The following is a 24,052-nucleotide window of genomic DNA, read 5'->3' on the forward strand; positions in this document are numbered from 1 at the left end:
AACAAAAACTAAAAAAATTATATATACCAAATGAGTTTTAACTTTTAATCCACCAGACAAATTCCTAGAAGTACTAGATTATCCGCAATCACTCATTTAAGAATTAAGTAGTTTCTTTACCTTGACAAAAAGAGTGAGACTATATATTGTATTAAAAATTTTAGTTCTTGCAAAGGACTTTGAAATCATATATTACTATTTGGATACATATTAATAATTTCAATTAGTCTAAAAATGTGTGGAAAAATTACAGTCACAAAGAATATCTCATCTAATTTTCACTTTTGTCACAACTTACCAATACATGTTTTAGAAATTAGTAATTTTTGTTCTTCGTGATTTTGATTATAGATTATGTAATTATTAAACCTTTATTTTAACTTGAAAAAATATATCTAGTAATGACATATGCTCTTGTAATACTTGATACGAAACATGTAACTTTGCTTTTTTTTTATTATTATTTCGAAGAAAGAGTGCTTCATTAACTAGAAAAGTACTACCAATTAGATGATAGATCCATTGCTTTAAAAGTGTTAGTGGTGTTGAGACTTAGATCAATCACTTGACACAAACATCAACTTTATTTTTTTCTTTTTTTTCCATGTATTATAAAACAACAAACACCTATCTAGAGTGTCTTTTGGTATAAGTTACTAATTTTTTTGTCGGAATAGAATTTATTACTCTTCAGAATATAAAAAATACATATTGGAAGAGAGATTCATTTCATCTAAATCATTGAACCACCTGGAATATAACAAAAGATTGATGAGTTACAATTAATAATAATAACCTACACCAAATTAAGAGTAGCATTCTGTAAAAAAAAAACAAAAATAATAAATAAATAAATATAAGGAAATTGTTTGATTAAATATTATCGTAAAAAACAAAACTTATCTTTGAAGTCTTTTGCTATAATTTACTTGATCGAATTGGTTACAATTTTAATGGGTTTTCCTTGATTACAATTTTAATGGGGTTTTCCATCATGTCAATAAAATAGAAAAAAAAAAACTACGTACAAGTTTTTGTTAGTGGTAGACCCGTTTGTTTTGGTATCTGTGACAAGAACAGATATAAACAAACTCTGGGGGTATATTGTGAATTATCACAAAAATTCCCAAGACATGATTCATCCAATCCAATCTAGATAAGTATCTTTAGAAAAAGAGACTTTGAAGATGCTTATACCTTTTAGGTAAATAGATGTACTAGGAATTTTTTTGAGCCAAAATATATTTCTTGACTAATTTTGAAATGACTCTTGACCAGATTTCTGACTGTATTGGTACTGCCGTCATAAATATTATGAGTCACACATCTTGCTACTATTATCTAATCCATTAATCATTTGCCCTAACTTCTAAAAAACTTTTTAATTTTTCCATTTGGAATTTCTCTGTTTTTTTTTTTTGGCTGATAAATAAGAATTTGTTTTCCTTGGATGATTGTCTATATAACTTCAACTAGTTCCACATTTGATTGCCTAAAACCATGACTATAATTCAATATGAATAGACAGCAGAAATAAAACCGTAGCTGGTAGTTCTAACTTCGGACTAATTTACATTCTAATCTTCAAGAGTTGACCTCTATGTTTGTACTACAATGAATCTAAGCAGCAAATAATACTAGTGACCTTACATCTTTTTTTTAAGAAAAAATTAAGTATCAATATACTGAATCATATTCTGTGAGAGGTGAACAAGCAAAACTTCTGGCGGCTAAAGAAATAGGTGTATTTGGTACTCACTATAAGAAATTCAAAGCAAGCATTTTCATTCAAATCAAGGTAATTTCTGATGACGATAAGAATAAGAAGACATATAACGTCAGTTAGAGAGGTGTGTTTTGTCATCAAACAATCAAAGTTCAAGTGACCCCAACTCCTTTTTTAGCACATATGGTTTTCCAATAAGCTGGTCAAATATAACTAATTAAGTTGGCACCAAAATAGCCCATGATAACGATTGTGCATATATCTAAAAATATTGAAGGCTACTTGGAATATATTACAAGTGAATCCTCTTTTAAATGACAACTACTCTTGTGTAGTCTTCCTTGGAACAATATGTTAAATTATTCGAAAATTCCATAAAAGTATATCAGCTAACAGAAGGAACAAGAAGTCAAAGAAAGACTGGGTGTACAAGACGACAAAGGCGTTCAGACTTGAACACGTGGCCTACCTCCAGAGGAAGCCATTTGTTTACCATAATAATCATAACGGTGACAATAATCCAAGTTTGTTAATTTCATTGATAATGATCGTATGAACTTTGTCTTAGTAGCAGTCACACAAGTTCAAGGTTAGCTCCTCTCTTCGAATCTGTATCCTTGGAATACTGGCACCACATATTTCTTCAAATAAGTAAATACAAACAAACCTGTATCTTACCAAGTATGGAAGTTAGTAACTCAAATACCGCACCTGAAAATGAGAGAAAATTTCGATAAGTGGAAGAAAAAAAATCACAGTTGCGTATTTATTGGATCTTTAGGAGATAATTATTCTACAGGACTATGACAATGTCAAAATAGAGATAAAACCAAAAAACAAAACAGTGTATTGATCATTCTAGAATTCAACAAAAGAGACTATAATTAAGTGGGGCAAAACTTTATTACTGATATTATATAGTTAAGTAATGATTCCAAACTCCTTAAAAGCTCCAACATAACATATTTCTTTTTCTACCAATAATCTTAAGAAACGTACATGGCCACAAGTTTATATGTGATGAAAACCACAAACCCAGAGAGAAGGGATTACAAACTTTAATACAAACTCTCACGCTAGCCTGCCAGAAGTGGCCCATCTATCAAAATAGTACATGTGTGCAAGGAACACATATAGTATGTCCATCATATCTAAGTTTACCTTACTGTATATTTTAAAGAGTTTTTTTTTCCTTTGACCTCCTGCATGGAATTATCATAGTACTATTTTCTTGTGTTAGGTCCCAAACAATTTACGATGAACTTGGTCTGTAACTTTTTACTTTACTTTCTTTTTAAGAAAAAAGGAATGTCATGGGACCGAACATTTACATGTGTTTCTTGGTTAGTGGTTCTGAAATTATATAATTAAATGAGATTCCTAATTATAATAGGAAGATAACATTATAGTGACCAAATATTTTTTAGGCAAAAGCCGATCCGTCATCATTTATTAAAAACTTGTTGCGAAAATTACAGCTATGCAAGTGCACATAGTCGTAATTTATTGGTAAGACCAAGTATCGTCCCACAATGATTGAATTATTAATTACTAGATAATTAATTCTTAGTTTTTATTTGATCAGCGAAAAATTAATTTTGTATCTTGATAATTAAAAACAATAACACTACTAAAAATAATGCAAGAACATAACAAGAATAAAATTACAAAGATTTAAACACTAAGGGGTTTTAATTTCATCTACAATCCCTCCTATCAATCACTAACACAATATTAAAAACTCTTCTTCTTATTAAGCTAACAAGTTGTCAATGTATTTTATAATAGGATTAGGAATTATAAAACTCCACCTAATTGTGAACTTTCTATATTTCTACGATAAATTCAACAATTAGGAGTTAATGAATTCACAACCTAGATGCTACACAAATAACCTAGATACTTTCGTTCTAGATTAAATCCGTTGTTTCAATCAAAGCTTATTTAAATTTCACTTTTCAAAATTTCAATTCAAACACAAATAGATAATGAAATAAGATGGCCAATTACATTTCATGCATTAAAATAGATTGAGACAAGCTTAATAGACGAAGAAGAAAAATACTGATATTGAATTAGATCATCAAAGGAGTTCAAGAGAATCCATTAAAAACCCTAATAAAGATTTAGTTCAACATTGTCATTCTAAACATAAACAACAATTAAAAATAACATAGAATTAAAAGGCAATAAAAAAAGGACTGTAGATAGCGAATGGAGATGCTCCACGGTGTGTTCCTTGCTTTAGAGTTCGTCCTCCTCTCTATTCTGATTCTCTACTTTCGAAATTAGGATTAAAACCTAATTTTTTTCCTTCAGAAGCAATGCGGGCCGCGGCCCAACACTTCAAGTGCAGCGGCAACTTGGGCTTCGCGTGCTGCGACCCAACCCCTTCAGTGTCGCGGCCCGCGTAAATTTTCTGGGCAGAGACACTCATCAGCGTCTTGACCCTTAACAACTTCTTCAATTTTTGTGCTTTTGGTCCCGAAAATTTACCAAAGCCATAAAATTGCTTGATGATTCATTCTTTCACGGAATCAACACCAAAAAGCTAATTTTTCATCATTTGTCTACCAATTGTTATTTTCATTTATTTATAAGCTAAAACCTGGAAACAAACAAAAACAAGCACAATAACGCCCTAGACAATAGAGAAACTAAATAAAAACTACCTTAAACACAACACAAAACTAGACTCAACAAACTCCCCCAAAATTAACCTTTACCTTTACTCGAGTAAAGAACTTTAAACACTCTAAAAAAAACACAAACGGACTCTAAAATGAATCAAGTCAATAACAATTGATCTAGCCTCAAATATCACGAATACCATGCAATATCATCCTTACAACATTATAGTCATCATTTTTACAATCTAGAATTTCAAGTCAAATATTTCCCAAATTCACTTAGAAGCATCAATATATATGACAACCAAATCATGATTAATGAATAAACAAGTACTCAACTCAATTTACAAAAAACGAATTCACATTAGCAGTCCATTATCCTATAGGCTTGCCAACTTAGAGCACTCACATTGGGTGCTCTACTCTATCCTTTAAAATACCTCATCAAAACACACAATTTTCTATTTTACCTCTAAATTTTACATTATACCATACATCAGCTTCTCTATATATTTCTCTACATCATTTAAATATTATATCTTTAAACATATTTTATTACTTAAAGTAAAATAAAATAATTGAAAAATAAAAAAGAAATAATAAATATATACTAAATGGAGAGAGAAAGCTTATAAAGAAAATAATAATATTAAAATATTATATAAATGATATGTAAATGTTATGTAAATGTAGAGATGGATTAATTGGAGTTTGTGCATAGATATTATAAATATATGTATAAAGGAGCTGATGGAAGATGTTTTTATGAGTTTTAGCTAAATATTATAAAGAAAGTGTATTATAAAATATATCACAAAAACATACTTTTATAATTTACCTCAAAACTTTTACATTATACCATACATCTGCTTCTTTACATTATTTATATATTATATTTTTAAAAATATTTTATTCATTTTAAGAAATAAAATAATTAAACATAATAGTATCACACTTATATATATATATACAAAAGTTTATAAAATAATAATAAAATATTTATAGCTTGATGAATAATATTTCACTACATATAAAGAAATACTATTCATTTAGGTAAAAAAATATAACTTTACATCATCCAATGGAAGGCTACTTAACTATTTTTTCTCTATATTATAAAGAATAACGCATTTTAGCTCATCCAATGTAAGTGCTCTTACTATTCTCCACTAATTTAGACTAAAACATGCTCAAGAATCACAAGGACTTTTCAAGATTATCACAAACAGCTTAGGCGGAGGTGGGTGAAAAAGTCATTTAAGCTCAACCTACCACGAGTATATAAATCAATCAAACCAATATACAACTTTACAATCCACAATCAACCCTTGTTCATTACTCGAGAGAGATTTATCGTAACTCAACCAAATATATATATATATTTTCTTTTTTCTTTTTTCTTTCTTTTTTTTAGACGATGTATACTTCCCCCAAACTTATTTCTTCTTCCCCAGAAAATTTACACAGGCCGCGGCACTAAAGGGGTTGGGCCGCAGCCCACCTGACGTCCACGCGAAGCCCAAGTTGCCACTGCACTTGAAGTGTTGGGCCGCAGCCCGCATTGCTTCTTAAGGAAAAAAGTTAGGTTTTAATCCTAATTTCGAAAGGAAAGAATCAGAATAGAGAGAAGGACGAACTCTGAAGGAAGGAACACACCGTGGAGCATCTCCATTCGCTCTCTACAGTTCTTTTTCTATTGCCTTTTAATTCTATGTTATTTTTAATTGTTGTTTATGTTTAGAATGACAATGTTGAACTAAATCTTTATTAGGGTTTTTAATGGATTCTCTTGAACTCCTTTGATGATCTAATGCAATATTAGTATTTTTCTTCTTCCTCTATTAAGCTTGTCTCAATCTATTTTAATGCATGAAATGTGATTGGCTATCTTATTTTATTATCTATTTGTGTTTGAATTGAAATTTTGAAAAGTGAAATTTAAACAAGCTTTGATTGAAACAGCATAGCATAGATTTAATCTAGAACAAAAGTATCTAGGTTGTGAATTCATTGCCTCCTAATTGTTGAATTTATCATAGAAATATAGAAAGTTCACAATTAGGTTGAGTTTTATAATTCCTAATCCGATTATAAAAGACTTTGACAACTTGTTAGCTTAATAAGAAGAGTTTTTAATATTGTGTTAGTGATTGATAGGAGGGATTGTAGATGAAATTAAAAACCCTAATTGTTTAAATCTTTGGAATTTTATTCTTGTTATGTTCTTACAATCTTGCATTATTTTTAGTAGCGTTATTGTTTTTAATTATCAAGATACAAAATCAATTTTCGTTAACCAAATAAAAACTAAGAATTAATTATCTAGTAATTGATAATTCAGTCTGTGTGGACCAAATAACCAAAATATTTTAGCATAGCCACATGTAAATAGCAATCACTAAGCAATAAGTGGCCACAACGAGCTAAAAGAACAGGGCAATAAATAGTCCAACAGCCAAAAACACATCCAATAGCACGATATAAATAATAATCTTGTAAAAAATTAATCATTTAAACAAAATTATTAATGAGCAATGTCAGGATTATTGTTTATGAGCTTAATCCTCAATGTAATCTTTCCGAAGACAATTATTGTCTTCTCCAACACTCTTTCTATTTCATCATTAGTTTGTCAACCACAAAGACATCTCTCTCCCAACCTTGTACCCCTCAACTCCAGCAAACACACTCAAAATTCCTAATCAGCAATTATCTATTTAATTCCAGCAATTTTCTTTAAACAACTCTCTTCTTGGAGTCTAATAGTTTTTACCATTAACTGCAAAACTATTTTTCCCATCTCAATTCTTGATATCTATAGTTTCTAATCCTTACGCAAACACAAGCAACTGTAGACAGGCTTCCTTCTCAAGCCTATTGTCAAATGCTATACTTATAAGAGAGCATAATAATTTCTAAGAATTTGATGATCATTGCAAACCAGTATCAACAAAAATAAGGTGTAGAATATTACCATCACATTTATATCACTTCTTTTTGGCAATAATTGCTACATTTCTTGGTGATAATGCAGGGTCAAAAATCGATAACATCACCGCTTCAATGGTATTTCCTTGCTCTTGAAGGAACAACAATCTATCGAGCAAAATATATGTTTCTAAGATAGGCCCCAAAGCAGCTCGAAGAGACCAATACAGTCCAATGAATTCCTGTATGTAATCGCAAAGCATGGTTATATGATTGTCAACTCGTTCTCCCATATTTAAACATATAAGTAATAAATGAATCAAAACCATCAGTAGTTTCAACGACAATAAACAATGTAATGTTGCACACAAGGCAGGTGGTGGATAGGCTATTAAAAAAATACAAGTAAATAGTTAATTCATCAAGCAGTAATTCTCATAGCAGATTATTTGTTTAAATAGCTGATCAGCTATCAATCTCTTGGCCCTAGGTTTGATTGTCATCACCTTTAATTTAGTTATTTTGCACTATAGAGATTATTTTTACAAAGCATTGATAGTCTCTTGTCCTCGAACATGAGCAAACATAAGCTTGGTTAATCTAATTAGGCTCACAAATGTAGTGTTAGCCTCAGCAACTCAAGACTGAAGCCTCAGAGAAGTGCACTAAGGAAAGATACGCTTAACCCTCATGTAGAACTTTCAGAAACAAAAGTCTAGAATCCTTCTTGCAGCATCCAGCCTTGAGACAAATGTCCAACAGAGACGAGCGTTCCTGTCTTTCATCTGCTGCTATTTAGGGATTATTATTTCCTTTTGCTAAACTAATTAGTAGATTTTTCATCTACTTTGTTATGTTAGGCTTTGACTTTATTGTATTTACTAAAAAAAAATCTTATTAGGCCAGTATTACCTTGAAAGTTGATATTCCAGGAAAATCACTAAGGTTCCAATTCCAACAACGACAAGGGGTGAGTTTAAAGGTGCAAATATTTCATCCGCGAAGCATAAAAGACTACGGTCTAACAAATTCATCAATTTTTAACAAAACAGCCTGCTGTCTTTTAAATAGTAACAATGGAATTTCTTCAAAATTTAGAGTACAATATAAATAGTAACTTACAGAAAAAGGTTCAACTTCCTCCCATATTCTGTGAAACTCAATATCCTGCAAAGACTTGAGACCTAGGTGGCACAATCCAGACTGGCTATATCTCAGAAAAAGAGAATACTTATCAACAGATTTGACGTTCTCACATTCAGAACCACTAGGAGGATCTCTACCAGATAAGGATGCTGTCTCAGATACTGAGCAAAAGATGTCACCTGCATAACATTTTCAGTGTTATATGCTTCAGTTGAATTAGTAGGCCTAGACATGTTTCAACCCACCAACAATATAACATAATGGAAAGAAAAAAAACATGTAGGCATAACCATGTTTTAAACCATGCTAAGAAAAATCTTTACCTCTTTCTGGTTCAGTATTTTCTTTCAAGTTAGAATGCATATGATGTGAAGATGCACAAGTGCTATCTTTGTGGCTCAGCGAGGAGTCAAAGGTCCCCCTTTTCTTTAGACGGCGCAAAGCTTTCCCTTGACGCCCAATTGATGGACTTGTTGTCATGACTTCAGGATAGTATTTATTAAGAACCTTTAAAAGGGACACATGTTATCCACAATAAAGTTTATATGAAAGAAGAGAAATTGGAAAATAGACATCGAGAAGAATTTCGAAGAAGGTTGTACCCAGGTAAAGCTGGCAATATAGTAAGAAAATGGATTGTGTCATCAACGGCATATATATTGTCAAAACTTAAGCTAACATTTACAAATTGTACCAGGATTACAATTAGAAGAATAATTGCAGTAGAAGGAAAATAAATGGGGTACCATCTGAAAAGCAGCACGAAAAGCATGCAGCTCAAAGTTGTTAACACCGGCATCAATTTCCAGACATCTCCACCTCTCTGCACTCTAGTAAGATAAAAAAACATCAGTAAAGTTTTTCTTCAATCGACAAAAAATGCTTGCGTAAGTGCATAATACAAATGTATTAAGCAAAATTTCTATAGAAGGCTACAACTAATATATTTTAAATTATAAAACCTACAGTGAAAAGACAATTTTATTTTGAGGGTCAGGACCTTACAAGAAAGATGTTGAAGTCTCAAACATAAATGATTTATTTAAGAAATATATATTTATAATATCTCATTTTAAAATATACACATATATATACACGCACATTTTGTGAGGGAGTAGAGTGGCAAAGGATATGCCTCTACCTGACAAGCAAGATCACGCAAACTCTTTCCAAGTGACAAGCCAGATGATTTAACTCCACGGCTCATTGGAAAACCATATTCAGAATTTACATGGTCAAAACCTTCTTCAGATAATAGGTTGTAACAGCAACCTATGCTAACAACTGCTTTAACTTCTTTGCAATCCAAAAAAGCCCTATTCAGAAAAATATGTGATTTGTTCAGATCAAACCAACTGAATAATAGCCAAAAAAAAGGAATAAGGAAACAAAACATTAAAAATGGTAGTAACTAATGACAAATGACAATGGTAAATCCAAAACTCAGAAGGATTTGAAAGCATTAAGAAAAGGAATAAAAATCAGATAATGCTAAAATGAATCTGTCAGTCAGGAATTATTCAGTCTTTACTTATGGCTACTAATTCAGATTTCATGGTGATTGTGACACTGGATCTCACAAGAATTGCAGGGAGGAAGATGAAGAAGTTTCAACAGAAGATAAAAATCTTGTTGTATGATGCTCATGAGGAAGACCATGGCCAACATAACAGCGAATGAGGGTCAAGGAGGCAGTAAAGAGTAGTTGGCAGTGAAGGCTGGGATAGTTATGCGGCTTCCCGAGGCCATAGTTTAATGCAAATTAAATGTCTACAATATACAGTCTTTAATATCAGTAATGTTTGTTTATTTTATACACACACACAACCGTTATTCCTATAATAACCTGACAGATTTTTTTTCCTCTCTGAAATACATTTTGTTTCAGCTCTGTAATTTGGGATATGAGATTATAATATACAATGGAACTATTAATCTTGAATATGATTAGCATTGGAGACTTTGATAGTAGTATGAACTATTGATTATTTATCAACAAAAAAAAATCTCACCAAAAAAACTAAGGTTTCCATCTCTTCTTCTCTAGGTCTTGCATTGCAAAACTACCTACAAAGTGCAATAATGCATGCACTTCTTTAGTTAAGCTGCGAAGCCTTTAGTTGTGAGGTTTGGGCTTAATAAAACTTTCTCAAATTTTGAATTCTCGCAAAGATGTGCCTGAGTATAATACAGATATGTGTCTATAGAAAGAATAAAGAGAAGAAACAGGAGGACAAGGAATTCTCATACAAAAAAGAATAAAGGGGAAAATAATGATAAAGCCTGAGAGAAAGCAATTGGCTGACTGAGGTCAAAATTAAGCATGCAGGAAAGAGACAACAGCCAAAGAGCGATTCCTAAATTTTCTAATGAAGTAAAATTATAATTAAAAATTTATGCATTTACAACATTGACATCTCCTTAATTTCTCAACCACTAAACTATTTCATTAGAATGTTCATTCTGTGATAAACCTTATCTAGAAAAGTTGAGCTTCAAGCATTATTTGGCACTCACTTTAGCATCATCACAGAAAGATCTCCACAAGCATGAAGCCCAGCTAGAACCAGTGAAGTTTTAGTGTCCCCGTGGCACAAAGATTGTTGCATTTCTGTGTCAATATTGTCACAATCTTGCCCATTATTGTTAACCCTTGAGATGGAAGTCAAATCTTTTAACGTGTCGATGGACATCACATGGCATGTGATTGTCTTAGGCACAGTCAAACTTCTCTTTCCTGATCTAACGAGAAAAAGATATATAAATTAATAACCAGTCACAATAATAATAATGATAATAATAAAAGGAAGGTATTTCTTGAATACATTGACTATTAAGAAGCCAACTTCAAAACACTGAGCCTAGGAAAAAGAATTATATCAGATTTATGCAAAAGGTAACACAGCTATCTGAAGTTAAAAGACTCAAAACTAAGCAGCCTACTTCCAATAACAAAACAAGATGCTGTCAAAACAATAAACAGCATTCTCAAGCAAATAAGATATGCAAAATGGCATACAGACCTCAAATAAGCTTAAAAACAAACTTGACGTCAACCAATTGGATTATGCAAATAGTATGACACAGTTCTTAACTTATGAATACTGACAAAACGAAAAACATCATTAGCAAACTTGCAATTTATGGGAGAATTTCTCTCCAAGCATAAAATTCCAACTCAAGTTATTCAACCCATCAAACAATATTAGACTCCTCAGGATAACAGACATGGAACTCCATGATTAGGTGAGACAATAAATGAAATAGGCATCCTCATTCAACAAGAATTTAAACTACAAAAGAATATGAAACTGGACAAAAAGAATTCCAAAAGAAAAGATAACATGAAACAGTTTCAATATCCATACTCAGATTTACGCATCTGAGAATCATAATGTCTCTTTATTCGTTCTGCGCGTGCATTTGTAACCCTTCCGTGATGAGAAGAAGCATCTATTGCAATTACAGAATGCTGGTAGTGGAATGAAAGAACTTGTGCAAGATAACCCTAAAAGAGCAACCTGATTAACAAAATGGCGTTGTACAACAAAAACACTGAAAGAAGAAGGTATTTTTTCCCTATTAATTTGGTTTAACTCCAAGATTAATTGTTTCAGTAATGAAATTGAAACTGTGTTGCAATTTCAGGGAAGTGTAGTTTCCAAAAATAAGGTGGAATTTTACAAATAGAATCTACAGATGATATATTTGTAATCGACCGAAATATCAATTATTTTTTCTCCTAAAACATGGCAGAGAACAGTTAAGTTTTTATTTTTATTAAGAGACAACTAGTGCTAATAAAATAAATAAGATTAAAAAATATCTTGCCACGGCAATTTGTTAGCATGTAAAAAAAAAAGTAAACTATAATCCCTTTTACTTGGCTTTGTAATTTTCTGATGAATAAATAGAAAGAAAAAAAAAAGTATGGCTAAAACTACTAATAATGCTTTCCCTTAAAATAAGAAATTACTCAAATACTTTCATTATAATTTATAGGAAAATCATTTGACACAGATTCACTGTTCAAAACTCCAATAACTCTAATGTATTCAAAAGGGAGCATTTCAGTCTCCTTGTGACCTTTTAAAGTTTTACTGTCCATCTTATTGGGTACATTTATTATATAAGACGTGATCGCATTTCTAACGAGGTAGGCAACTAAAAAAGGGTGCAAGACATTGAAAGCATTTTAGCAGGTTTAATCATCAATCAAACTAGTCATATAGATTTTATAAAAGCAAATGTACCTGACCAGCGCCAACATCAACTATTGTGTGAGCTGTCACAGAGTTCGTGATGGAACTGACAACAGCGGAAAGAACTTCAACCTGCTCATACAAAATTATTTGGCTTCAGTAAGTATTCACTAGCATTCATTGCTCAAAAATAAACAAAGCAAAACTTGGATTCAAAATCTCTTTTAGAGACAAGTGTGTCAATAAACATATCTTTTGAAAGGTCATATTGCAAATCAGGTTCTCAAACCATTAAAATTTCAGGCAGAAATTCAATAAGGTAATAACCTACTTCATGTTTTTTCTTCAGATTCATGCCTTGGGCTAGAACAGTACTAAGTGAAGATATGTTCAGACCAGGTAATACCTGCCAAACCCATAAATGAAAGAGGTTACCACAGAAGTCATTGAAATTCCTAAAAAGAAGATACATTCCCAAACAATATTTAACTAATAAATAAATAATTATATAGACAAATCTGCATCTCCCAATTTGAAACAACAATGGACTCAAACCCTCTTGCTTTACACAATCCCAAGCTCCTTCCATTTTTCAGTACTTGTAAACCTACACACTTTTTAACATTCCAAAAATCACATCCTTATCTAAAATAAAGCCCGGTAAAATTACACACATTTTCTTAATCATCTAGTAGAATTAGAGTGTTTGTGGTGCAGTTACGCCCATTTTTCTCCCTAGAGAATGTAAATACATTAAAACACAATGTGGTGTTTTTAAATATGTCAAAGTAAGTTTATTGTCTGTTCTCTTAAGCAACCATGTAATATGAATTTTCTCAACAAAGGAAAGGGAATCGCTTCACACCAGTTACTGTCACAGAGCTATGATACCATACCGTTTGTAAGTCTGTCTGTTCTCGGGGAAACACCAGAGATCTCAAGGTAAGAATAAACTTCTTAAGTGAAGCAGGCCAGTGATCCTTCCATCGAAAAAAAATCGATAATTCTACCATTAGAGTAGTACTAATGAAAAACGTTTGAAATGTGAGTAAACACATGTGGTAATGGGAATTCAAATCAGAATGCAATAGAAGAAACCTGAACTACTCCAGAAGGAATTTGAAGAAGATTTTCGACTGGTTCTTTGCGTAGGCACTCAATCCATTCCTTGTCAATTGCTTCCCATAGTCTATCCTGAAAAAAGTAGAAATAATAATATAAATAATAGCTTAAAGCGTATTTTCAAGAGAAACAAACAGAAAGCTGGGGTTTTTTTTCTGCCTTGAAAAAATTGACGACGTGAGCATTCACGAAGAAAGAATAAGGTTTAAGGAAATCGACGATGGCGTGGATCCATTGTAGTGTCTGAGCGGCTGTCTCGCATGAGTACTTGCAATTGGTGGCGTCAATAGTAGCCATTTCCAATTCCCAGTCAGAGACCACCATGCGAGAGGCCTGAAAAGGAATACAAGGATTTAGCTATGAAGATTTATATTTTTGTTTAGGGGTATTATATTTTCATCCCAAATACACCCATTTGATTAAAAATTAATATATATTACATATTTTTTTCAATTTATGTTTAAATTTTGGGTTTATACTTTTTTTACCTGTGTTTTTTTCAATTATCTGTTTAGACCATATGTTTTAACAAATTACTTTTTAGACCCTATATTTTGTAAAATAATTAAAATAGAACCCTAAACCCAAATTTGGTCAATGTTTTTTCAACTAAAATCACAAATAATTTACTAAACTAACAATTCAGAACAAAAATAAAATCATTCTGCTTAAAAACTGTGTTGTTATATTCAATTTTTTCTTCATCAAAATTGAGTTTAGGGTTCTATTTTAACTATTTTACAAAACATAGGGTCCAAAAAATCATTTGTCAAAACACAGAGTCCAAACAGGTAATGAGAAAAAATACAGGGTCCAAAAAAGTATAAACTCTTAAATTTTTCTATATTTTTCTTTTTCATATTCTAAAAAATACATATAAATTTTTAAATATTTAAATAAAAAATTCAAAACAAAAAATATATAAAAACTTGTTAAAATAAAGATTTTTCTTCTAAAAAATTATACATTATTAAAAAAAAATTATGAAAATTATATATAATAAAACTATTGAAATCAACAAAAAAAAAACTAAAGAATGCCCAAAAAAAATATTGAGACAAAATGTTATAAATGATTTTAAAAAATTAATTTTTTTAATTAATGGTGCATTTGTATATTCTTAAGGTGCAAATTTAATGCCTTTGGTTTATTCTTAAAATGCCTATTCTTTATAATTATAAATTTCACCCATTAATTAGAAACATTTAGCAAAAGTGTTTTTTTTCCGAATATTATTGTTCACGCTATTTTTTGTCAACTTAATTTTGAAGAGCACTAAACAATATTTTAGAAATAATTGAAGAATACAAGAACTTTTACGTGGTTCAGCAGTTAAAATTTGCCTAGTCCACGAGTCAATATTATTGATCTTGACTGTAACGCCTCAAATTTCCTAATAAGGTTTAGGACCATAATTAGGAGGCCGGGAGGGCCATAATTGATTTATTATGCCATAAAATAATTATATGCATATTTATGAGAATTATATTATAATATGATGATAAATGCATGCATATGGGTCCATTTTTAATTATAAGAGCATTTTAGTAATTTGGCTCGTTGAGGGCGTAATTGTGTATTTTCGTGCATGTGGGTGAATTATAAATAATACCACATTATGTGTGGACTTGTTCGAGCCATTCTGCATGAGACGATCATGGAATGCAAGTTTTCGGTCTGGTCATAACGGGGTTAATCTCGGGGCTCGGGGTGATTTGAGGATTAGAACATTGTCGGGAATTAAAAGGTAATGGGATATGATTTATTAGCATTTGAGAATATTGGAAGTATCGGGAATTGGATGATGTTAATTATAATTGACGAGATAAGCGAAAAATTATGGTTTTGCCCTTGGGGGCTGTTAAGAAAATAAATATGACCTACGGGCATTTTGGTCTTTTGACCTTAAGATATGTATCAGCCATAGGAAGTTGTAAGAAGCTTAAGCAAAAACAGAGCAGCTAGTTTCTTCTCCCGTTCATCTTCTCCTTCTCCTTCCCTTTGAAGTTCCATTTGAGGATTCTAGCTAGGGAATCAAGCCTTTAGGGTTTAGGATTGTGTTCAGCCATTGAAGAGGGTTTAATCTTGAGCTTGAGGTCAAATTTAGCCATGAAATTTCTGGTTTTTACTCTGTTTTGAAGTTAGTTTTGATGTAACGCCCTGATTACCCCAGAACAGTTACGGTGAACCGGAAATTTGACCCGCTACCGGAGTCCTTTGGTTAAAAACGTGCTCTAAGTGTAATTAACAGGTTAAGGTGTAAAACCAATAAAAAGGAAAATATATATTTTATTACAAACTGCTCATGAGCTAATCAACACATTTACAAGTTGTTTATAGTACAAAGTGGTCACTACTGTTTCAAATTTACAACCCCACCGACCTAAGCGGCAAAAATAGGGTAAACCCCATATTTCCTCTGAGAACTCCTTGGCCGTGGTGGTCAAGCGGCCACATATGTACACATCACCACCTAAGCTCTCCACTCAAGGCTGGGTGAGCTTTTCTTTCCCTTTACCTGCACCACATAGCACCCATGAGCCAAGGCCGAGCAAGAAAACACAATATAGCATGATATAATATCAACAATGATCATAATAATCATTCAGGACTATCAGTCCAAAACAGATAGGTGACAGTCGCAAAAGTCACAAAAGTGGGTACAGTCCCCCCTCTAGCCATGTGACGATAAGGTCACCAGGGCTTAACAGATAAGTGAACCTTCCATAGCTTAAACAGGATAGGTGCATGGTGATTAGTGTAATGACCCACTAATCTAGACTATTTGGACCATTAACGAAACTATACATAAAACTTACATTTTTATGAAAATACCATAATTTATTGAGTAACTTGAAAAATAAGAGTTATTTACAAATAAACAGAATACTAAGAAGGATTATGGGATCCCATTGTCTTTAAAACAAAAGATGATTTAAAATAAAAGACATTACATCATTGGTGCGGAAAATACACATAAAACCATAGAAAACATAAAATGAGACTACATCCTCGAATCGAATAACGCTCGGACCCTTGACTCCATTCATCATCGATACACATCCTCCAAGCGTCACGAATCTTACCGCCTCTAAGCTTATTTTCCTGCACATAAACAGAAAGGAGTGAGCCTAATGCCCAGCAAGGAAAATCTAACACAAAGTCATATACATAATTTCATAAAAACATAAAGACTTAACATAATACATATAACATACACTTATTATAATGGCCATTATTACTTGGGGTCCCATAGACTAAACAAGCATATGCCCATGGGATTAGTGGGGTCCTACTAGCTAAGTAGGTCATATGCCCATAACCCTTTTGGGGTCTTGCTAGTCATATGGGTCATATGCCCAAGCCTACAAACATACACATATACATATCATAACATAAAACATATAAGCACATAACATATTGATTCTAGCCTATTTTCCTTACCAAAGTTACCGGGATATAATGGACTGAGTTGGGACTTTTTGGAACACTCCTAAAACCATAAGAAATAGTGAGTCTAAAGAAAGGAGATGAAATGAAAGAGATGGAAAGACTAAGCCATAAAAACATACTTACCGACTTATATGCTTAAGAACTTGGATTCCCTAACCAAAATAAGAATGAGGTTAGGGGACTGAGTAGAAGGTTTTGAGAAAGGAAATAACATGAAATAAATGAAATAGAGTTTCGGGTTTACCTCAAAGATGCAAGATCAATCTAACCTCCACCGAAATACTATAGAACTCACTTCCCAAAGTGTTTGATAAGCTTATGATGTTTAAGCTTATAGTTTTTCCCCAAACCAAGTGTTTACACTCTCACACTCACTTAACACTAGCAGCGTCTGAACTTAGAGCAAATGGTGAATAATGGCTGGGTACTAGGTCCTATTTATAGAGTTTGGGAATGAAAGTATCTTGATTTAACTTGAATAAAAATAATGGCTTTTTAGGTGAAAATCATTTGAATAATCGTTCAGCAGAGGCTGAAGACTCGTTCAAAAGATGCTGGACTGTTGAAGGAGTTTGAATGGCTGAAAGGAAAAGAATTCAAAAACGTTTGAACATATGCTGGAGGAGGCGATATATCGCCTGGACCATTGTTCCCGAGGCGACCGTGCATCGATTCGTGTTTTCCGTATCTACGTGCTGCGATATATCGCCCCCTATAGCTGCGATATATCGGCACACGCTGAATATTTAAACACGAAATTACACATTTTTAGCTAAGTTTGAATGGAGTAAACAGCCTTGACTAAGCCCTCAACGTACTCAAAGCTGCTGACTGACCCTATAACATTCAAACTTTACTCCTTATTAAATTAAATCCTCAAAAATATTTAATCCTTAATCACCATTCATAACATGTGCTTAAAATCCTATTGGTTGATGTCTAAACCTTATAATATAATAAATATAATCCTTAATATCAGTCACATTAATCAAACCTTAGGTTATACTTAATATTCTTAAACTATAGATTAAACTTAGAAAATCTATAAGTACTACTATGAGTGTCCAAATAATTCCCGGTCTGAACCAAAAATCCATAGTAACAAAGATAACACTAAACATACTATAACACTACTAAACAATTAGTTAAGTAAAGTTCTTGGACTCTACAATTCTCCCCTACTAAAAAGAATTTCGTCATCGAAATTTACTTACCAAATAACTCCGGATACCGGCCTTGCATGTCCTCTTCCAACTCCCACGTTGCCTCGCGTTCAGAACTATTGCTCCATAGGACTTTAACTATAGGAAAGCTCTTGGACCGTAACTGCTTCATCCCCCTATCTAGGATGCTAACCGGTCGTTCCTCGTAACTTAAGTCTTTCTGGAGCGCTATGGTATCGTACTTGAGGACGTGAGATGGGTCTGACACATATTTGCGCAGCATTGAAATGTGGAAGACGTTGTGACTATCGGCTAGTGCTGGCGGTAGGGCTAGTCTATATGCAACTGGTCCCACTTTGTCCAATATCTCAAAAGGACCTATGAATCGGGGACTGAGCTTGCCTTTCTTCCCAAATCGCTTGACACCCGTCATAGGAGATATCTTCAAGAAGACTTGATCTCCAACTTGGAACTCCACATCGCGTCGCTTGGTATCCGCATAGCTTTTCTGACGGCTTTGAGCAGCAAGCATACGCTGTCTAATAAGCGCTACTGCTTCTTGTGCTTGTCTAACAGCTTCGGGCCCTAGAAGCTGCCTTTCTCCTACCTCATCCCAGTGCAACGGTGATCGGCACCTTCTTCCATATAGCAACTCATAAGGTGCCATCTCGATCGTCGACTGGTAGCTGTTGTTGTACGAGAACTCGATCAGCGGTAAGTACTTGTTCCATGATCCTCCGAAATCAAGTACACAAGCGCGTAGCATATCCTCTAAAATCTGAATCGTACGCTCGAACTGCCCATTTGTCTGAGGATGGAAAGTTGTACTAAGACTTAACTTAGTACCCATGGCTTGCTGTAAGCTTCTCCAAAATCTTGACATAAATACTGATCCTCTATCTGATACTATCGTCTTGGGGATTCCATGCAATCGTACAATCTCTTGGATGTAGATGTCTGCATATTGGTCTGCCGTATAAGAAGTCTTAACAGGCAGAAAATGAGCCGACTTGGTTAGTCTATCTATGACTATCCAAGCAGAATCATGCTGCTTATTCGTCTTTGGCAGACCCGTCACGAAGTCCATGGCTATATCGTCCCACTTCCATTCCGGTATGCTAAGCGGTTGCAATAATCCTGTAGGCCGCTGATGCTCTGCTTTCACTTGCTGGCATACCAGACACTTGGATACATACTCCGCTATGTCTTTCTTCATCCCAGGCCACCAATAGACTGCCTTGATGTCATGAGTCATCTTGGTAGACCCTGGATGAACTGAGTACGGGGTGCTGTGCGCTTCTTCTAGGATCGTCTTCATAATACTTTGATCGTCTGGCACGCATACCCGATCCTTATACCTCAATAAACCTTGACTAGATATTGAGAAATCTGTAGTCTTGCCGTCTCTGACTGCATCCATGTGTGTTGCTAGTGTGCCATCATGTCTCTGACCAATCCGTATGTCCTCTAGCAGATTCGATTGGATAGACAAGTTAGCCAGCTTGCCTACAACCACTTCTATTCCGGCACTGATAAGCTCCTACTGTAGCGGCTTTTCTATTCCGGATAAGGCTGCTAAATTCCCATAACTTTTTCGGCTAAGTGCATCGGCAACTACGTTTGCCTTCCCCGGGTGGTATAGGATTTCGCAGTCGTAATCCTTTACTAATTCCAACCACCGGCGCTGCCTCATGTTAAGCTCCTTCTGAGTAAAGAAGTATTTTAAACTTTTGTGGTCCGTATAAATCTCGCACCGTTCTCCGTAAAGATAATGGCGCCAGATTTTTAACGCAAAGACCACCGCTGCCAACTCCATATCGTGAGTTGGATAGCGTTGTTCATACTCCTTTAACTGACGTGAGGCGTAGGCTATCACCTTGTCATTTTGCATCAGTACGCATCCCAATCCTAACTTTGATGCATCACAGTAGACAACGAACTTGTCGTTGGGTGTTGGGACACTAAGTACTGGTGTTGAGCAAAGCTTATCCTTGAGCAACTGGAAACTTTCCTCACACTTATCGTTCCAGTTAAACTTTTGTTGCTTCCGGGTCAGGTTGGTGAGTGGAGTGGCTATCTTAGAAAAGCCCTCTACAAACTTTCTATAGTAACCTGCTAGCCCTAAGAAGCTTCTTACTTCCGACGCGTTCTTTGGTCTAGGCCAATCCTTCACGGCCTCTACCTTCGATGGATCCACTGCAACTCCGTCTTTTGATATGATGTGCCCGAGGAACGCCACTTGTGAGAGCCAAAACTCGCATTTCTTGAACTTCGCGTAGAGTTGGTGCTCCTTCAATCGCGTCAAAATCATCCTCAAGTGTTCCTCGTGCTCTACTTCATCCTTGGAGTAAATTAAAATGTCGTCGATGAACACAACGACGAATTTATCCAAGTAGTCTTTGAAGACCCTATTCATTAAGTCCATAAACGCGGCTGGCGCGTTAGTAAGACCAAAAGACATAACCAAGAACTCGTAATGTCCATAACGAGTCCTAAAGGCTGTCTTAGGGATATCTTCTCCCTTTACCTTGAGCTGATGATACCCGGACCGTAGATCGATCTTAGAAAATACAGTTGCGCCTCGGAGTTGATCAAACAAATCATCAATCCGAGGTAGCGGGTATTTGTTCTTAATTGTTACTTTATTCAACTCACGGTAGTCTATGCACATGCGCATACTTCCGTCCTTCTTCTTCACGAATAGTACCGGAGCTCCCCATGGTGAATGGCTTGGCCTAATGAAACCCAAGTCTAGGAGTTCTTGTAGCTGCGTCTTTAACTCCTTGAGTTCCGTAGGTGCCATCCGGTATGGTGCCTTAGAGATAGGCTCGGTGCCCGGTACTAATTCTACCGTGAAGTCTATTTCTCTAGTTGGCGGCAATCCTGGCAAGTCATCGGGGAAAACTTCTGGAAAATCTTGTATAATCCGAACATCTCCAACTTTAAGTGATGTCTCCTTCTCCATATTCGTGATGCTGGCTAAGAACGCTTGGCATCCTTTCTCCATCATTTTCTGAGCTTTGAGAGATAATACTAACGGTGTGCGTAGTCCTGAAGCTTGTCCCATGAAGCAAAGTTTCTGGCCGTCAGGAGTCTCGAACACCACCTTCTTGCGTTTGCAGTCGATTGTTGCGCCATGCCGTGCTAGCCAATCCATGCCTAGGATTACTTCGAAATCTTTGATCACCAGCTCTATCAGGTCTCCTTCTAGTTCATTGTCCTCAATCTTGATTGGCACGCCTCGTACAATTCGTGATGATAGAACTACTTTGCCCGAAGGCAACTTGGTTACAAACCTAGTTCTAAATCTTTCACTAGGTTTGTCTAGTTTATCTATCATTCCTAACGAAATATACGAATGAGTGGCTCCCAAATCAAATAATACATGACATAAATTATTGAGGATGGAAACCTGACCTGTGACCACCTTGTTGCTAGCATCCGCCTCCCCTTGGGTTAAAGCAAAAACCCGAGCAGGAACCATCTTTTCGTCCTTCTTTCCTTCCGGCTTTTGCTGAGGAAAATCTCTTTTACGATGCCCTTCTTGACCACAGTTGAAACACTCCTTGGTGTTGGCACAGCATTCTCCGGGGTGTTTCTTCTGACATTTGGCACATGGCGGGTATTCCACGTAGCCCGACTTGTTTCCCCCATTATTTGGTCGTGCCCTTTTATTGTTGTCGGCTTGCTTGTTGTCAGGATGCCTTCTCTTCTGTCCGTTACCGTTGTTGTTGGACTGATTGTTGCCGCTATTGCTAGACTGATTGTTGTTCCGACTGGCCTGAGGTTGGCTCTGCTATCTGGGTTCAGGCTTGCTGGCTTCTTCTTTGCTCACGTTGGCCTGCAACCTTTCTACTTCAATTGCCGTCTCAAGAACGTCGGCATATGAAGTGTTTCCCGGGTTCGCTAGTTTAACCCCCATCTCGATCTTCGGTCGAAGTCCTCTAACAAACTTGTTCACCCTTAGATAGTCGGTTGGAACCAACTCTGCTGCGAACTTGGCTAAGCGATCGAACTGACGAGCATATTCCGCCACTGTTAAATTCCCTTGCTTCAGATTGGTAAACTCCTCAACTCTCGTAGCAAGTACCGCTGAATTATAGTACTTCTTGTGGAAGAGCTCCACAAATCGAGTCCACGTCATGGTGGCAGCATCATGGGATTGCTGGACCAAATCCCACCATATCCTGGCATCTTTCTTGAGTAAAGACGAGACGCAGGATATGCGGTCAGCATTACTGAGGTTCATGTGGGCTAGGATCGGCTCCACATTCCTTAGCCATTCTTCTGCTTCAAAGGGGTCCGTAGTCCCTTCGAAGTTCGGAGCGTGCTGCTTGCGGAACCTCTCGTACACTGGCTCCATGTGCTGTACAGGATATGGAGCGTAATTTGTCATAGGCCATCCCCCATATGGACCAACTTGTTGGGGTGCTGGGGCCATTGGCTGCGGCTGCGGCTGTGGCGGAGGCTGAGACTGAGATTGAGCCTGTTGGCGTTGTTGCTGCAGAAGTTCTTCGACTTGTTGTCGCAGTCTGGCAATCTCTGCAGTGTTGTCAGCTGGCTGTGCCGGTGCGTTGCGGCGAGCAATAACACGCACTCTCCTTCGGCGAACGGTAGGGACCGCATTGGTCGCTGGAACATCGTTGGAGGCGTTTCCGTTGGTGCGAGCAGATCTTCGTAGAGACATCGTAGCAGAGTTCTAACAGTTAAAAGAAACATGTTAGAACTTTTCCTAATAGGCTCTAAGGCAAAAACTTATTCTAAAACAAACATAACTCGGACCTATTTATTATGACTTCTTATGAAAGATTATATAGGTCTTTGTTTATTATTAGAGTGGGTTTCTAAACTTAGAAAACAAGTCATCTTTATTTTTTCTAAGTGTGTTTCTAATCATCCTATATGACTTAATTCTCAGGCTCGAAACTTATCTTTGTTCCAAAGTTAACCATATTGAGGGAGGGCTGGGATCAGTAAAATCGTTCCCACTACTAAGGCCCCCTAACTCTCAATAAGGAAACCAGGTTCATTGATTCGTATCCACCCTCACCGAACTTAGTCATTATTCATTTTATTTAGTATTTATTATGATTGTGAAAAAGAAATCAAACTCACACATGATATTCAAATAGAATGTTTATTCATTTGGAAAAAAACAATTTCACTTATTACAATCAAAAGTAAATAAAACAAATAAAAACTATTAATCTAAAAATCGGGATCTTCTACATCCGATCCGTCATCTAGCATATCATCATCTATTTGTTCATAATCATCATTGTCATGAGCATCAAAACATCCTATAGGAAGGTTGGTGAGAATCCTATTCTTTTGCTCATTTGTGAACTGAAACTCAAATTTCGCGGTAAACTTAACTAAGAGGAAATAGTATCTCATGGCTAAAGGCAATTCATCCTCCTCACGCATTTCTTCCCATATTTCTTCTAAGGCTGCTATTACAGAATGAAAATCCTTAAACAACCTAATTACTAATACATATTGTTCCGTTGATCTTAGCATTATTTGTTTAGCCTCTTGAAGGCCACCTATCGCTTGGTGAAACAAAAGCAACCTTCGAGTAATCCTTTCTAGGGCTCCTACGGTGTTTCTTGGCTCCCTTATTCTTTTTAAGGCTTTAATGGCTCGGATATCTTGGTAGGTTAAAGCTCCATTCATTCTTAA

General features: G+C 35.1%; 1 protein-coding gene across 2 annotated transcripts; it reads right to left on the bottom strand.

Annotated features, from left to right (window-relative positions):
- Positions 1 to 1,970: 1,970 nt before the first annotated feature.
- On the bottom strand, positions 1,971 to 14,138 carry LOC133796827 (uncharacterized). Of its 2 annotated transcripts, none has more exons than XM_062234497.1 (13): positions 13,914 to 14,137; positions 13,731 to 13,826; positions 13,529 to 13,612; positions 12,964 to 13,038; positions 12,684 to 12,764; positions 11,799 to 11,938; positions 10,948 to 11,172; positions 9,572 to 9,746; positions 9,177 to 9,260; positions 8,754 to 8,937; positions 8,407 to 8,609; positions 7,331 to 7,526; positions 1,971 to 2,437 (listed from the first exon to the last, which is right to left on the bottom strand). In XM_062234497.1, exons 1-12 carry the CDS (start codon positions 14,076 to 14,078, stop codon positions 7,344 to 7,346), a joined length of 1,695 nt encoding a protein of 564 aa, XP_062090481.1. In that variant the 5' UTR covers positions 14,079 to 14,137; the 3' UTR covers positions 1,971 to 2,437; positions 7,331 to 7,343. The 2 variants fall into 2 exon arrangements, with proteins under 2 accessions (XP_062090481.1, XP_062090482.1); XM_062234498.1 differs by having other exon boundaries at positions 2,383 to 4,145; positions 13,914 to 14,138.
- Between the last annotated feature and the right edge of the window lie 9,914 nt (positions 14,139 to 24,052).

Source organism: Humulus lupulus, chromosome 8 (assembly GCF_963169125.1).
Source record: "Humulus lupulus chromosome 8, drHumLupu1.1, whole genome shotgun sequence".
Taxonomy (NCBI): domain Eukaryota; kingdom Viridiplantae; phylum Streptophyta; class Magnoliopsida; order Rosales; family Cannabaceae; genus Humulus; species Humulus lupulus.

What these genes read in the sequence shown, in the direction of transcription:
- LOC133796827 (XM_062234497.1), bottom strand. Translation starts at nt 14,078, where the DNA reads ATGGTGGTCTCTGACTGGGAATTGGAAATGGCTACTATTGACGCCACC. An exon ending in ACGTCGTCAATTTTTTCAAG is followed by an intron (nt 13,827 to 13,913) that starts GCAGAAAAAAAA and finishes TACTTTTTTCAG; the next exon opens with GATAGACTATGGGAAGCAAT. An exon ending in TGCGTGATCTTGCTTGTCAG is followed by an intron (nt 9,261 to 9,571) that starts GTAGAGGCATAT and finishes TTATCTTACTAG; the next exon opens with AGTGCAGAGAGGTGGAGATG.